Genomic DNA, 12,812 nt, shown 5'->3' with positions numbered 1-12,812 from the left:
ACTCCATCTCCTTCTCACATCACCACTAGTTGTTATCACCTCCCCATTAGCCCCGTTCACTGAAGTTCCCATTTGCTCCCTTGTCTTACGCACTTTATTTACCTCCTTCCAGAACATCTTTTTATTCTCTCCAAAATTTAATGATACTCTCTCACCCCAACTCTCATTTGCCCTCTTTTTCACCTCTTTCACCTTTCTCTTGACCTCCTGCCTCTTCCTTTTATACATCTCCCACTCATTTGCATTTTTTCCCTGCAAAAATCGTCCAAATGCCTCTCTCTTCTCTTTCACTGATAATCTTACTTCATCATCCCACCACTCACTACCCATTCAAATCAACCCACCTCCCACACTTCTCATGCCACAATCATCTTTTGCGCAAGCCATCACCGCTTCCCTAAATACATCCCATTCCTCCCCCACTCCCCTTACCTCCTTTGTTCTCACCATTTTCCATTCTGTACTCAATCTCTCCTGGTACTTCCTCACACAAGTCTCCTTCCCAAGCTCACTTACTCTCACCACCCTCTTCACCCCAACATTCACTCTTCTTTTCTGAAAACCCATACAAATCTTCACCTTAGCCTCCACAAGATAATGATCAGACATCCCTCCAGTTGCACCTCTCAGCAATTTAACATCCAAAAGTCTCTCTTTCGCGCGCCTGTCAATTAACACGTAATCCAATAACGCTCTCTGACCATCTCTCCTACTTACATACGTATACTTATGTATATCTCGCTTTTTAAACCAGGTATTCCCAATCACCAGTCCTTTTTCAGCACATAAACCTACCAGCTCTTCACCATTTTCTTTTACAACACTGAACACCCCATGTATACCAATTATTCCCTCAACTGCCACATTACTCACCTTTGCATTCAAATCACCCATCACTATAACTCGGTCTTGTGCATCAAAACCACTAACACACTCATTCAGCTGCCTCCAAAACACTTGCCTCTCATAATCTTTCTTCTCATGCCCAGGTGCATATGCACCAATAATCACCCATATCTCTCCATCAACTTTCAGTTTTACCCATATCAATCTAAAATTTACTTTCTTACACTCTATCACATACTCCCACAACTCCTGATTCAGGAGTAGTGCTACTCCTTCCCTTGCTCTTGTCCTCTCACTAACCCCGACTTTACTCCCAAGACATTCCCAAACCACTCTTCCCCTTTACCCTTGAGTTTCGTTTCACTCAGAGCCAAAACATCCAGGTTCCTTTCCTCAAACATACTACCTATCTCTCCTTTTTTCACATCTTGGTTACATCCACACACATTTAGACACCCCAATCTGAGCCTTCGAGGAGGATGAGCACTCCTCGCGTGAATCCTTCTTGTTTCCCCTTTATAAAGTTAAAATACAAGGAGGGGAGGATTTCTGGCCCCCCCGCTCACGTACCCTCTAGTCGCCTTTTACGACACGTGAGGAATGCGTGGGAAGTATTCTTTCTCCCCTATCCCCAGGGATAATACACACACACACACACACACACATATATATATATATATATATATATATATATATATATATATATATACATATATATATATATATATATATATATATATATATATATATATATATATATATATATATATATATATATATATATATATATGTATATATATATATATATATATATTAGTATTATCATCATTTTGCTTTGTTGCTGTCTCCCGCGTTTGCGAGGTAGCGCAAGGAAACAGACGAAAGAAATGGCCCAACCCACCCACATACACATGTATATACATACACGTCCACACACGCAAATATACATACCCATACATCTCAATGTACACATATATATATATACACACACAGACACATACATATAAACACATGCACACAATTCACATTGTCTGCCTTTATTCATTCCCATCGCCACCTCGCCACACATGGAATAGCATCCCCCTCCCCATTATGTGTGCGAGGTAGCGCTAGGAAAAGACAACAAAGGCCCCATTCGTTCACACTCAGTCTCTAGCTGTCATGCAATAATGCCCGAAACCACAGCTCCATTTCCACATCCAGGCCCCACAAAACTTTCCATGGATTACCCCAGACGCTTCACATGCCCTGATTCACTCCATTGACAGTACGTCGACCCCAGTATACCACATCGATCCAATTCACTCTATTCCTTACCCGCCTTTTACCCTCCTGAATGTTCAGGCCCCGATTACTCAAAATCTTTTTCACTCCATCTTTCCACCTCCAATTTGGTCTCCAACTTCTCGTTCCCTCCACCTCCGACACATATATCCTCTTAGTCAATCTTTCCTCACTCATTCTCTCCATGTGCCCAAACCATTGCAAAACACCCTCTTCAGCTCTCTCAACCAAGTTCTTTTTATTTCCACTCATCTCTCTTACCCTTACATTACTTGATCAAACCACCTCACACCACATATTGTCCCCAAACATCTCATTTGCAGCACATCCACCCTCCTGTGCACAACTCTATCGATAGCCCACGCTTCGCAACAATACAACATTGTTGGAACCGCTATTAATTCAATCATCTCTCTCAAACATATATCTTTCTTTCAAACTATTCGCCATTTCCCGCATTAGCGAGGTAGCGTTAAGAACAGAGGACTGAGCCTTTTTTGGAATATCCTCACCTGGCCCCCTCTGTTCCTTCTTAAAAAAAAAAAAAAAAAAACGAGAGGGGAGGATTTCCAGCCCTCGCTCCCTCTCCTTTTAGTCGCCTTCTACGACACGCAGGGAATGTTTTGGAAGGAGGTAAATAAAGTGCGTAAGACAAGGGAACAAATGGGAATTTCAGTGAACGGGGCTAATGGGGAGGTGATAACAAGAAGTGGTGATATGAGAAGGAGATGCAGTGAGTATTTTGAAGGTTTGTTGAATGTGTTTGATGATAGAGTGGCAGATATAGGGTGTTTTGGTCGAGGTAGTGTGCAAAGTGAGAGGGTTAGGGAAAATGATTTAGTAAACAGAGAAGAGGTAGTAAAAGCTTTGCGGAAGATGAAAGCCGGTAAGGCAGCGGGTTTGTATGGTATTGCAGTGGAATTTATTAAAAAAGTGGGTGACTGTATTGTTGTCTGGTTGGTAAGGTTATTTAATGTATGTATGATTCATGTTGAGGTGCCTGAGGATTGGGAGAATGCTTGCATAGTGCCATTGTACAAAGGCAAAGGGGATAAGAGTGAGGGCTCAAATTACAGAGGTATAGGTTTTTTAAGTTTTTTTTTTTTTTTTTTTTTTTTTTTTTTTTTTTATACTTTGTCGCTGTCTCCCGCGTTTGCGAGGTAGCGCAAGGAAACAGACGAAAGAAATGGCCCCCCCCCCCCATACACATGTACATACACACGTCCACACACGCAAATATACATACCTACACAGCTTTCCATGGTTTACCCCAGACGCTTCACATGCCTTGCTTCAATCCACTGACAGCACGTCAACCCCTGTATACCACATGACTCCAATTCACTCTATTTCTTGCCCTCCTTTCACCCTCCTGCATGTTCAGGCCCCGATCACACAAAATCTTTTTCACTCCATCTTTCCACCTCCAATTTGGTCTCCCTCTTCTCCTCGTTCCCTCCACCTCCGACACATATATCCTCTTGGTTAATCTCTCCTCACTCATTCTCTCCATGTGCCCAAACCATTTCAAAACACCCTCTTCTGCTCTCTCAACCACGCTCTTTTTATTTCCACACATCTCTCTTACCCTTACGTTACTTACTCGATCAAACCACCTCACACCACACATTGTCCTCAAACATCTCATTTCCAGCACATCCATCCTCCTGCGCACAACTCTATCCATAGCCCACGCCTCGCAACCATACAACATTGTTGGAACCACTATTCCCTCAAACATACCCATTTTTGCTTTCCGAGATAATGTTCTCGACTTCCACACATTTTTCAAGGCTCCCAAAATTTTCGCCCCCTCCCCCACCCTATGATCCACTTCCGCTTCCATGGTTCCATCCGCTGACAGATCCACTCCCAGATATCTAAAACACTTCACTTCCTCCAGTTTTTCTCCATTCAAACTCACCTCCCAATTGACTTGACCCTCACCCCTACTGTACCTAATAACCTTGCTCTTATTCACATTTACTCTCAACTTTCTTCTTCCACACACTTTACCAAACTCAGTCACCAGGTTTTTTAAGTATTCCTGGTAAATCATATGGGAGGGTATTGATTGAGAGGGTGAAGGCATGTACAGAGCATCAGATTGGGGAAGAGCAGTGTGGTTTCAGAAGTGGTAGAGGATGTGTGGATCAGGTGTTTACTTTGAAGAATGTATGTGAGAAATACTTAGAAAAGCAAATGGATCTGTATGTAGGATTTATGGATCTGGAGAAGGCATATGATAGAGTTGATAGAGATGCTCTGTGGAAGGTATTAAGAATATATGGTGTGGGAGGCAAGTTGTTAGAAGCAGTGAAAAGTTTTTATCGAGGATGTAAGGCATGTGTATGTGTAGGAAGAGGGGAAAGTGAGTGGTTCTCAGTGTATGTAGGTTTGCGGGAGGGGTGTGTGATGTCTCCATGGTTGTTTAATTTGTTTATGGATGGGGTTGTTAGGGAGGTGAATGCAAGAGTTTTGGAAAGAGGGGCAAGTATGCAGTCTGTTGTGGATGAGAGAGCTTGGGAAGTGAGTCAGTTGTTGTTCGCTGATGATACAGCGCTGGTGGCTGATTCATGTGAGAAACTGCAGAAGCTGGTGACTGAGTTTGGTAAAGTGTGTGAAAGAAGAAGGTTGAGAGTAAATGTGAATAAGAGTAATGTTATTAGGTACGGTAGGGTTGAGGGTCAAGTCAACTGGAAGGTAAGTTTGAATGGAGAAAAACTGGACTAAGTGAAGCGTTTTAGGTATCTGGGAGTGGATTTGGCAGCGGATTGAACCATGGAAGCGGAAGTGAATCACAGAGTGGGGGAGGGGGCGAAAATTCTGGGAGCCTTGAAGAATGTGTGGAAGTCGAGAACATTATCTCGGAAAGCAAAAATGGGTATGTCTGAAGGAATAGTGGTTCCAACAATGTTGTATGGTTGCGAGGCGTGGGCTATGGACAGCGTTGCGGGCAGGAGGGTGGATGTGCTGGAAATGAGATGTTTGAAGACAGTATGTGTTGTGAGGTGGTTTGATCGAGTAAGTAATGTAAGGGTAAGAGAGATGTGTGGTAATAAAAAGACTGTGGTTGAGAGAGCAGAAGAGGGTGTTTTGAAATGGTTTGGTAACATGGAGAGAATGAGTGAGGAAAGATTGACCAAGAGGATATATTAGTCACAGGCGGAGGGAACGAAGAGAGGTGGGAGACCAAATTGCAGGTGGAAAGATGGAGTGAAAAAGATTTTGAGTGATCAGGGCCTGAACATGCAGGAGGGTGAAAGTCGTGCAAGGAATAGAGTGAATTGGAACGATATGGTATACCGGGGTCGACGTGCTGTCAATGGATTGAACCAGGGCATGTGAAGCGTGTGGGGTAAACAATGGAAATTTGTGTGGGGTTTGGATGTCGAAAGGGATCTGTGGTTTCTGTGCATTATTAAATGACAGCTAGAGACTAAGTATGAACGAATGGGGCCTTTGTTGTCTTTTCCTAGCGCTACATCGCACACATGACTGGTAGGGTGTTGTTATTCCATGTGTGGCAGTGTGGCGATGGGAATGAATATAGGCAGACAGTATGAATTATGTACATGTGTATATATGTATATGTCTGTGTGTGTATATATATGTATACATTGAGATTTATAGGTATGTATATGTGCTGTGTGTGGACGTGTATGTATATACATGTGTACGTGGGTGGGTTGGGCCATTCTTTCCGTGTGTTTCCTTGTGCTATTATCAAATTAGTGGTCATGAAGATGCGTGTATGAATGGTGAAGAAGAGTCTTATGCCGAGGATGTGATATATTTGTATTCATCAAGTGCCTAATGAAGATGCCCAACACCTCAGTTATAGCCAGTCATCCCATCCCAACCACTGACACACGACCTATCTACTACTGTCCGACACCCTAGCCCCATCCCAACTACTGACACACGACCTATCGACTACTGTCCGACACAATAGCCCCATCCCAACTACTGACACACGACCTATCTACTACTGTCCGACACCCTAGCCCCATCCCAACTACTGACACACGACCTATCTACTACTGTCCGACACCCTAGCCCCATCCCAACTACTGAGGGACGACCTATCGACTACTGTCCGACACAATAGCCCCATCCCAACTACTGACACACGACCTATCTACTACTGTCCGACACCCTAGCCCCATCCCAACTACTGAGGGACGACCTATCGACTACTGTCCGACACAATAGCCCCATCCCAACTACTGACACACGACCTATCTACTACTGTCCGACACCCTAACCCCATCCCAACTACTGACACACGACCTATATACTACTGTCCGACACAATAGCCCCATCCCAACTACTGAGAGACGACCTATCGACTACTGTCCGACACAATAGCCCCATGACACCTACTGACACACGACGTATCTACTGCTGTCCGATACCCTAGCTCCATCCCAACTAATACCAGACGACTTATCTACTGTTGTCCGACACCTTAGCCCCATCCCAATTAATGAGAGACGACTTATCTACTACTGTCCGACACCCTAGCCCCATCCCAACTACGGATAGACGACCTATCTACTACTCTCCGACACCCTAGCCCCATCTCTACTACTGACAGACGACCTATCTACTACTGTCCGACACCCTAACTCCATCCCAACTACTGACAGACGACCTATTTACTACTCTCCGACACCCTAGCCCCATCCCAACTACGGATAGACGACCTATCTACTACTCTCCGACACCCTAGCCCCATCTCTACTACTGACAGACGACCTATCTACTACTGTCCGACACCCTAGCCCCATCCCAACTACTGACAGACGACCTATCTACTACTGTCCGACACCCTAACTCCATCCCAACTACGGAGAGACGACCTATCTACTACTGTCCGACATCTTAGTCCCATCTCAACTACTGACAGACGACCTATCTACTACTGTCCGACACCCTAGCCCCATCCCAACGAATGACAGACGACCTGTCTACTTCTGTCCGACACGCTAGTCCCATCCCAACTAATGACAGACGACCTATCTACTTCTGTCCGACACGCTAGTCCCATCCCAACTACTGACAGACGACTTATCTACTACTGTCCGACATCTTAGCCCCATCCCAACTACTGACACACGACCTATCTACTACTGTCCGACACCCTAGCCCCATCCCAACTACGGATAGACGACCTATCTACTACTGTCCGACACCCTATCCCATCTCAACTACTGACACACGACCTATCTACTACTGTCCGACACAATAGCCCCATCCCAACTACTGAGAGACGACCTATCGACTACTGTCCGACACAATAGCCCCATCACACCTACTGACACACGACGTATCTACTGCTGTCCGATACCCTAGCTCCATCCCAACTAATACCAGACGACTTATCTACTGTTGTCCGACACCTTAGCCCCATCCCAATTAATGAGAGACGACTTATCTACTACTGTCCGACACCCTAGCCCCATCCCAACTACGGATAGACGACCTATCTACTACTCTCCGACACCCTAGCCCCATCTCTACTACTGACAGACGACCTATCTACCACTGTCCGACACCCTAGCCCCATCCCAACTACGGATAGACGACCTATCTACTACTGCCCGACATCTTAGTCCCATCTCAACTACTGACAGACGACCTTTCTACTACTGTCCGACACCCTAGCCCCATCCCAACGAATGACAGACGACCTGTCTACTTCTGTCCGACACGCTAGTCCCATCCCAACTAATGACACACGACCTATCTACTTCTGTCCGACACGCTAGTCCCATCCCAACTAATGACACACGACCTATCTACTTCTGTCCGACACCCTAGCCCCATCCCAACTACTGACAGACGACCTATCTACTACTGTCCGACAACCCAGCTCCATGTCAACTACTGACACACGACTTATGTGCTACTGTCCGACACCCTAACCCCATCCCAACTACTGACAGACGACCTATCTACTACTGTCCGACACCCTAGCCCCATCCCAACTAATGACACACGACCTATCTACTACTGTCCGACACACCAGCCCCATCCCAACTACTGATAGACGATCTATCTACTACTGTCCGACACCGTAGTTGCTGGTAAACAGCCTGCTTCCAAACCCAACTTTTGCCACCCCCAACTACTACTGGACATCCCAAAACAAAACGCAACACTCAAGCAACCTGTCTACACAAACCCCATCTCAACAACATATACACACCCCAGCTGCTATCCTACACCCTGGCTTTCATCCCAACTACTTACTACCTGACACCTTAGTTACTACACAACATCCTAGCTATTACTCGACGCTCCGGATCACCTCCAACACCCCAGCCTCCACAATCCTCACCCATCAGCACAGACAGTTCATACTTAAGAGGCCATATGTCTTTCCGATTCGATTCTGCAACAAAAAAATACTACTTAAGGTAGTGCTGAAATAATCTTACAAAACCATGAATTACAAAGTAGCAATATACCTCTCGGTGTGCTTTCTCAGTTGCATATGCGCCGTAGGCGGCAACGAGGGCAAGGTGTCCCTCTCCGCGAAGTCTGCCGACCAGCAATCGTCCATGGTGGAGCGTCCGACAACTAGCTCCTCCTTGCCATGGACAGGAGGCCGCTCTGAGACTTCGGTCCCTGAGGCTAGTAGCGAGACCCATACGGTGGATGAGCCTCCCTACCTACACTGGGATTTTTATGGCGACGACTTCGATGAAGATCCGGCAAGGAGACCAATGGCTAGAATCTTAGGAAAACGATGGCCAAACAATACTGTTCCCATCGGCTTTGATATGAATTTCCCACAAAAGTACCGACCGAAAGTGTACGAGATGATGGACACTTTCAATAAAGCAACTTGTTTAAAGTTTGTGAACGCCACTGATGCCAGTCCTCACTATGTCAGAGTGACGAATATGCTAATGGCTTGTAGTGCTGTTACTGGCTATAGGAACGGAAAGCGATCTAGTCAAATGGCCAACTTCCATGAGCTTTGTTTCAAGAAAAAGGGAGTCATTTTCCATGAGCTCATGCACGCCATAGGCTTTCCTCACCAGCAAGTCAGAGCTGACAGGGATGAGTACGTCAAAATTCATGAGGAAAACATCGACCCAAAACATATTCGTAATTTCAAGAAGATGAAGGGTAAAAATGCATACTTAATGACTGTGGGCATTCCTTATGACTACAACAGCTTAATGCAGTATCCTAGAAATGGCTTCTCAAATGGAAAAGGTCCCACAATAACTATTTTAAAGCCTCATGCAGGCTTTGTGGGACAAAGGGATGAGCCATCGCGTTCGGATATTGCCTCCATCAATCGTCTGTATGAGTGTTGGGATCACTACCTGGGTGATGACATCCCTGATGCTGTGCCGTATGAGGAATTCCACGCCGCATATATGGCACCGACACCCAACATCTCCAGTACCGTGCAACAATGGAGTGACAAAATGACAAAACGAAATACTTCCGTCAGTCAGGCAACTCCAGCCTCTGGGGAGGAGGTTTCTTCAGTCAACAAACCCAGTGATCCTGTAAAAGATAAGGAGGAAGAAAGAAATTACCAGGCCACCATGATCATGGAACTTAAGAAGGTCAATGAATCTAACCAAGAGATCGACAAACTTCGTCAGGAGAACTTGATACTTCGAATGAATTTAGAATTCTACGAACACATTAAAAGCCTTCGCAGCGAAATCTCAGACCTTCGAGAGGTGCAAGAGAAGCTAATCGAAGAGGTGAATTCAATTCGCCAAGAGAACGAAAAATTAAGGAAGTCTCTTGCACAGATGACACAAGACCCTCTTAAACCAGATAGCAAAAAAACTGATCTTGAGAAGGAGAAGTCTGAGTGCACCATGGTGGCGGAAGCTACTGGGAAGAGTGTCCCTGTCACTGAAGAGAAGTTGATAGATCTCATAGACCACAACGGCTGGGAGATGAGACCGAGAAAGCCTCAGGGACCTGCTACGTTTGTAGCTAAAGTCGACTGCCCCGCCATGAGCGTCAGACCATTTTGGTTGATGAAGGGCGTTTGCACGGTCAAGGTTCCTAAGCACCTCAAGGACACCACCAATGGTATATCATCCGGATCTCTCCGTCAAGAAAAATTTGACAAGTTAGTAACGGACGGCTCCCTTGTCAAGGTCAGGGAAAAAGATCCAGATGCTATCAGTGTCAAGTGCACCAACAAAGAATTCTTAGTTGCGTCACGTATGACCTGTAAAGCAGAGCATCGTTCCAAAGTCTATTACTTGACGGATGAGAAAGTCAACAAGATACGGATGACTCACAAGCACGTGGGACCAGATTATCACGGTGAGGATCTGGTTAAGTTGCAGTGTGGCAAACAGAAGTTGTGGATGGTTCCCAAACACCCATGGAGGACGCTTCCTCAAATGTTGGAAACATGAAAGCTTGTCGTTAGTTGATGTGCACGGTTAACGTGTGACCGAATTCCTTATATCTTCAATATCCCTTTTTCTATTCTATTAATCAAACTGATGTTTCTAATCCATAAGTACAAAAAAAAACAAAAAAACTTAGTTGTTCTTTTGTTTGTTCCCTTTGAGGTAAGATTGCAAAACTATACTACGACTGTCCTTCACACACCCTGAACATCTGAATGGTCAAGTCTTAATGTCAGATTTGTGCTAAATATAATGACTGGCAGACTTTTTGGGAATTCGATTCGTGACCATTTTCAAAGCTCAAATGTTGGTCAAAGCCCAGGATAAAGGTAAAAGATGTGCCTTTATACTATTGCATTTCTCCAATTCTCATGCACCTTACCATGATCCATACATATAATGAATATCCTTTATAGCCAATAAACAGCAAAGTCACCCCTTTTATTAATAAAGTCAACGTCAGTACCATCCAATTCCGCCGCCTTGCATCATTTCATCTTCCGCAAGGCTTTCACTGCCTCTTATCTTTTCACCAAACCACTCTCTCTGACTCTCACTTCGCACACCATCCAGACCTGCACACTGTATCATCATACAAACTTAACAAGCCTTCAAAATACTCACTTCATCTCCTCACTCGATCACTATCTGATATCACTTACCTTTTCTCCCGCTTCAACTATGTTCCGAGTTGTCCTCTTATCTTACGCACATTATTTACCGCCTTCCAAAACATATTTTCCTTCTCCCAAATCTTAATGATACTCTCTCACCCCAACTCTCATTTGCCCTCTTTTTCAACCCATGCACCTTTTTCTTACCCTCCTTCAGCTTTTTCTTATACATTCATCTCCCAAACGCCTTCTTTTTCACTAGCAACTTTATTTCTTCGTCCCACCACTCACTACCCTTTTAAACTACCTACAAATAGAACGACCGCCATACAGCCAACAGGATGTAGACCTATTGCCTCAAGCTACCAAGTCCACCATTTCAGGACAGGGGAAACGTGTCACTATGTGGCGGAGGTTGACCTGGGTAGCTAGGATGTCAGGGACCAATTTACGTTTTCGTGTTTTGTCAATTCTTTCATAATGATTTTTTAAAGCTAGGATGGGCTTTAAAATTGCCTGGGGACAAATCAAAGATCTTAGTTTTAGCAATTAAGACAATCAATGACGTTGCGTGTAGCATAATCAGTAGAGGGATATAGAATAACTGTAGACTTTAATAATCCAGTTATTACAAGCAGATAACATCAGTGGTAGAGGTTGTAAGACATACAGATTCTTCAGAAAGGAAGACCAGCACACATATCGCATAGCTAAGAAGGTGTGAATGATATCAGTCGTGCATTTGAAGCCAAGTTTTTATCATTTCTGTGTTTAGACATTTGGGGTACAACTTCCTAACTACAAAAAAATGCAAATCATTTCCTATGTCAACAATCCTAGAACCCTACAACAGATGTTATGATACTGAACGATCATTTGAGACAAATAACCGATTTACTTTATTTTTGAAAGTCTGTACAAGTTATCGTGTTTGATTCTGGTACAACACCCACCCATAACTATGGTTTTACCCAGAAAGAAATTGGCGTCTATATTCCTTATCTGTTCCAAGCGACTTACCTGGCTTTAAACCCATCGACATAGTAAGGTCACTTCCACATACCTTTACACAATCCATTCTTTTCATATCCTACAGAAAGTACATATCTGTCAATTCTGTCGGTTTTACTAAAAGTCTTTTGTCGAATAACCTTCATTAGAATGTTGCTCATAACCTCCATCGTTGTCATGAAGCTTTTCATAACTGGAACTTTATCCTCCCTTTTCTGCTTTCAGTGCGCTTCTTTTCATCTTATTCATTTGCGTAACATGATACCATTTTTGTAAGACTCCATAATTGGCATCTCTATACACCTCGCTTTATGGGGGAAATCCATTGTTTTCGGAGACCTACATCTCCCTTTTCTCCCCCCCCCCCCCCCCTCACGGACAAATATAGAGTGAATTGGAGCGATGTGGTATACCGGGGTTGACGTGCTGTCAGTGGATTGAATCGGGTCATGTGAAGCGTCTGGGGTAAACCATGGAAAGCTGTGTAGGTATGTATATTTGCGTGTGTGGACGTATGTATATACATGTGTATGGGGGTGGGTTGGGCCATTTCTTTCGTCTGTTTCCTTGCGCTACCTCGCAAACGCGGGAGACAGCAACAAAGCAAAAAAAAAAAAAAAAAAAAAAAAAAAATATATATATATAT

At 44.3% G+C, this 12,812-nt stretch overlaps 1 protein-coding gene across 1 annotated transcript; it reads left to right on the top strand.

The window, feature by feature from the left end:
* Positions 1–8,105: 8,105 nt before the first annotated feature.
* On the top strand, positions 8,106–10,620 carry LOC139758194 (uncharacterized). The gene has a single exon (XM_071679426.1). The coding sequence runs from the start codon at positions 8,583–8,585 to the stop codon at positions 10,542–10,544; it is 1,962 nt and encodes a 653-aa protein (XP_071535527.1). The 5' UTR covers positions 8,106–8,582; the 3' UTR covers positions 10,545–10,620.
* The last annotated feature ends 2,192 nt before the right edge of the window (positions 10,621–12,812 follow it).

Source organism: Panulirus ornatus, chromosome 29 (genome assembly GCF_036320965.1).
Source record: "Panulirus ornatus isolate Po-2019 chromosome 29, ASM3632096v1, whole genome shotgun sequence".
Taxonomy (NCBI): Eukaryota; Metazoa; Arthropoda; class Malacostraca; order Decapoda; family Palinuridae; genus Panulirus; species Panulirus ornatus.
This window is presented reverse-complemented; position numbering and strand designations above follow the sequence as displayed.

Excerpts from the sequence above, each read along its gene's own strand:
- LOC139758194 (XM_071679426.1), top strand. The coding sequence starts at position 8,583 with ATGAATTACAAAGTAGCAATATACCTCTCGGTGTGCTTTCTCAGTTGC.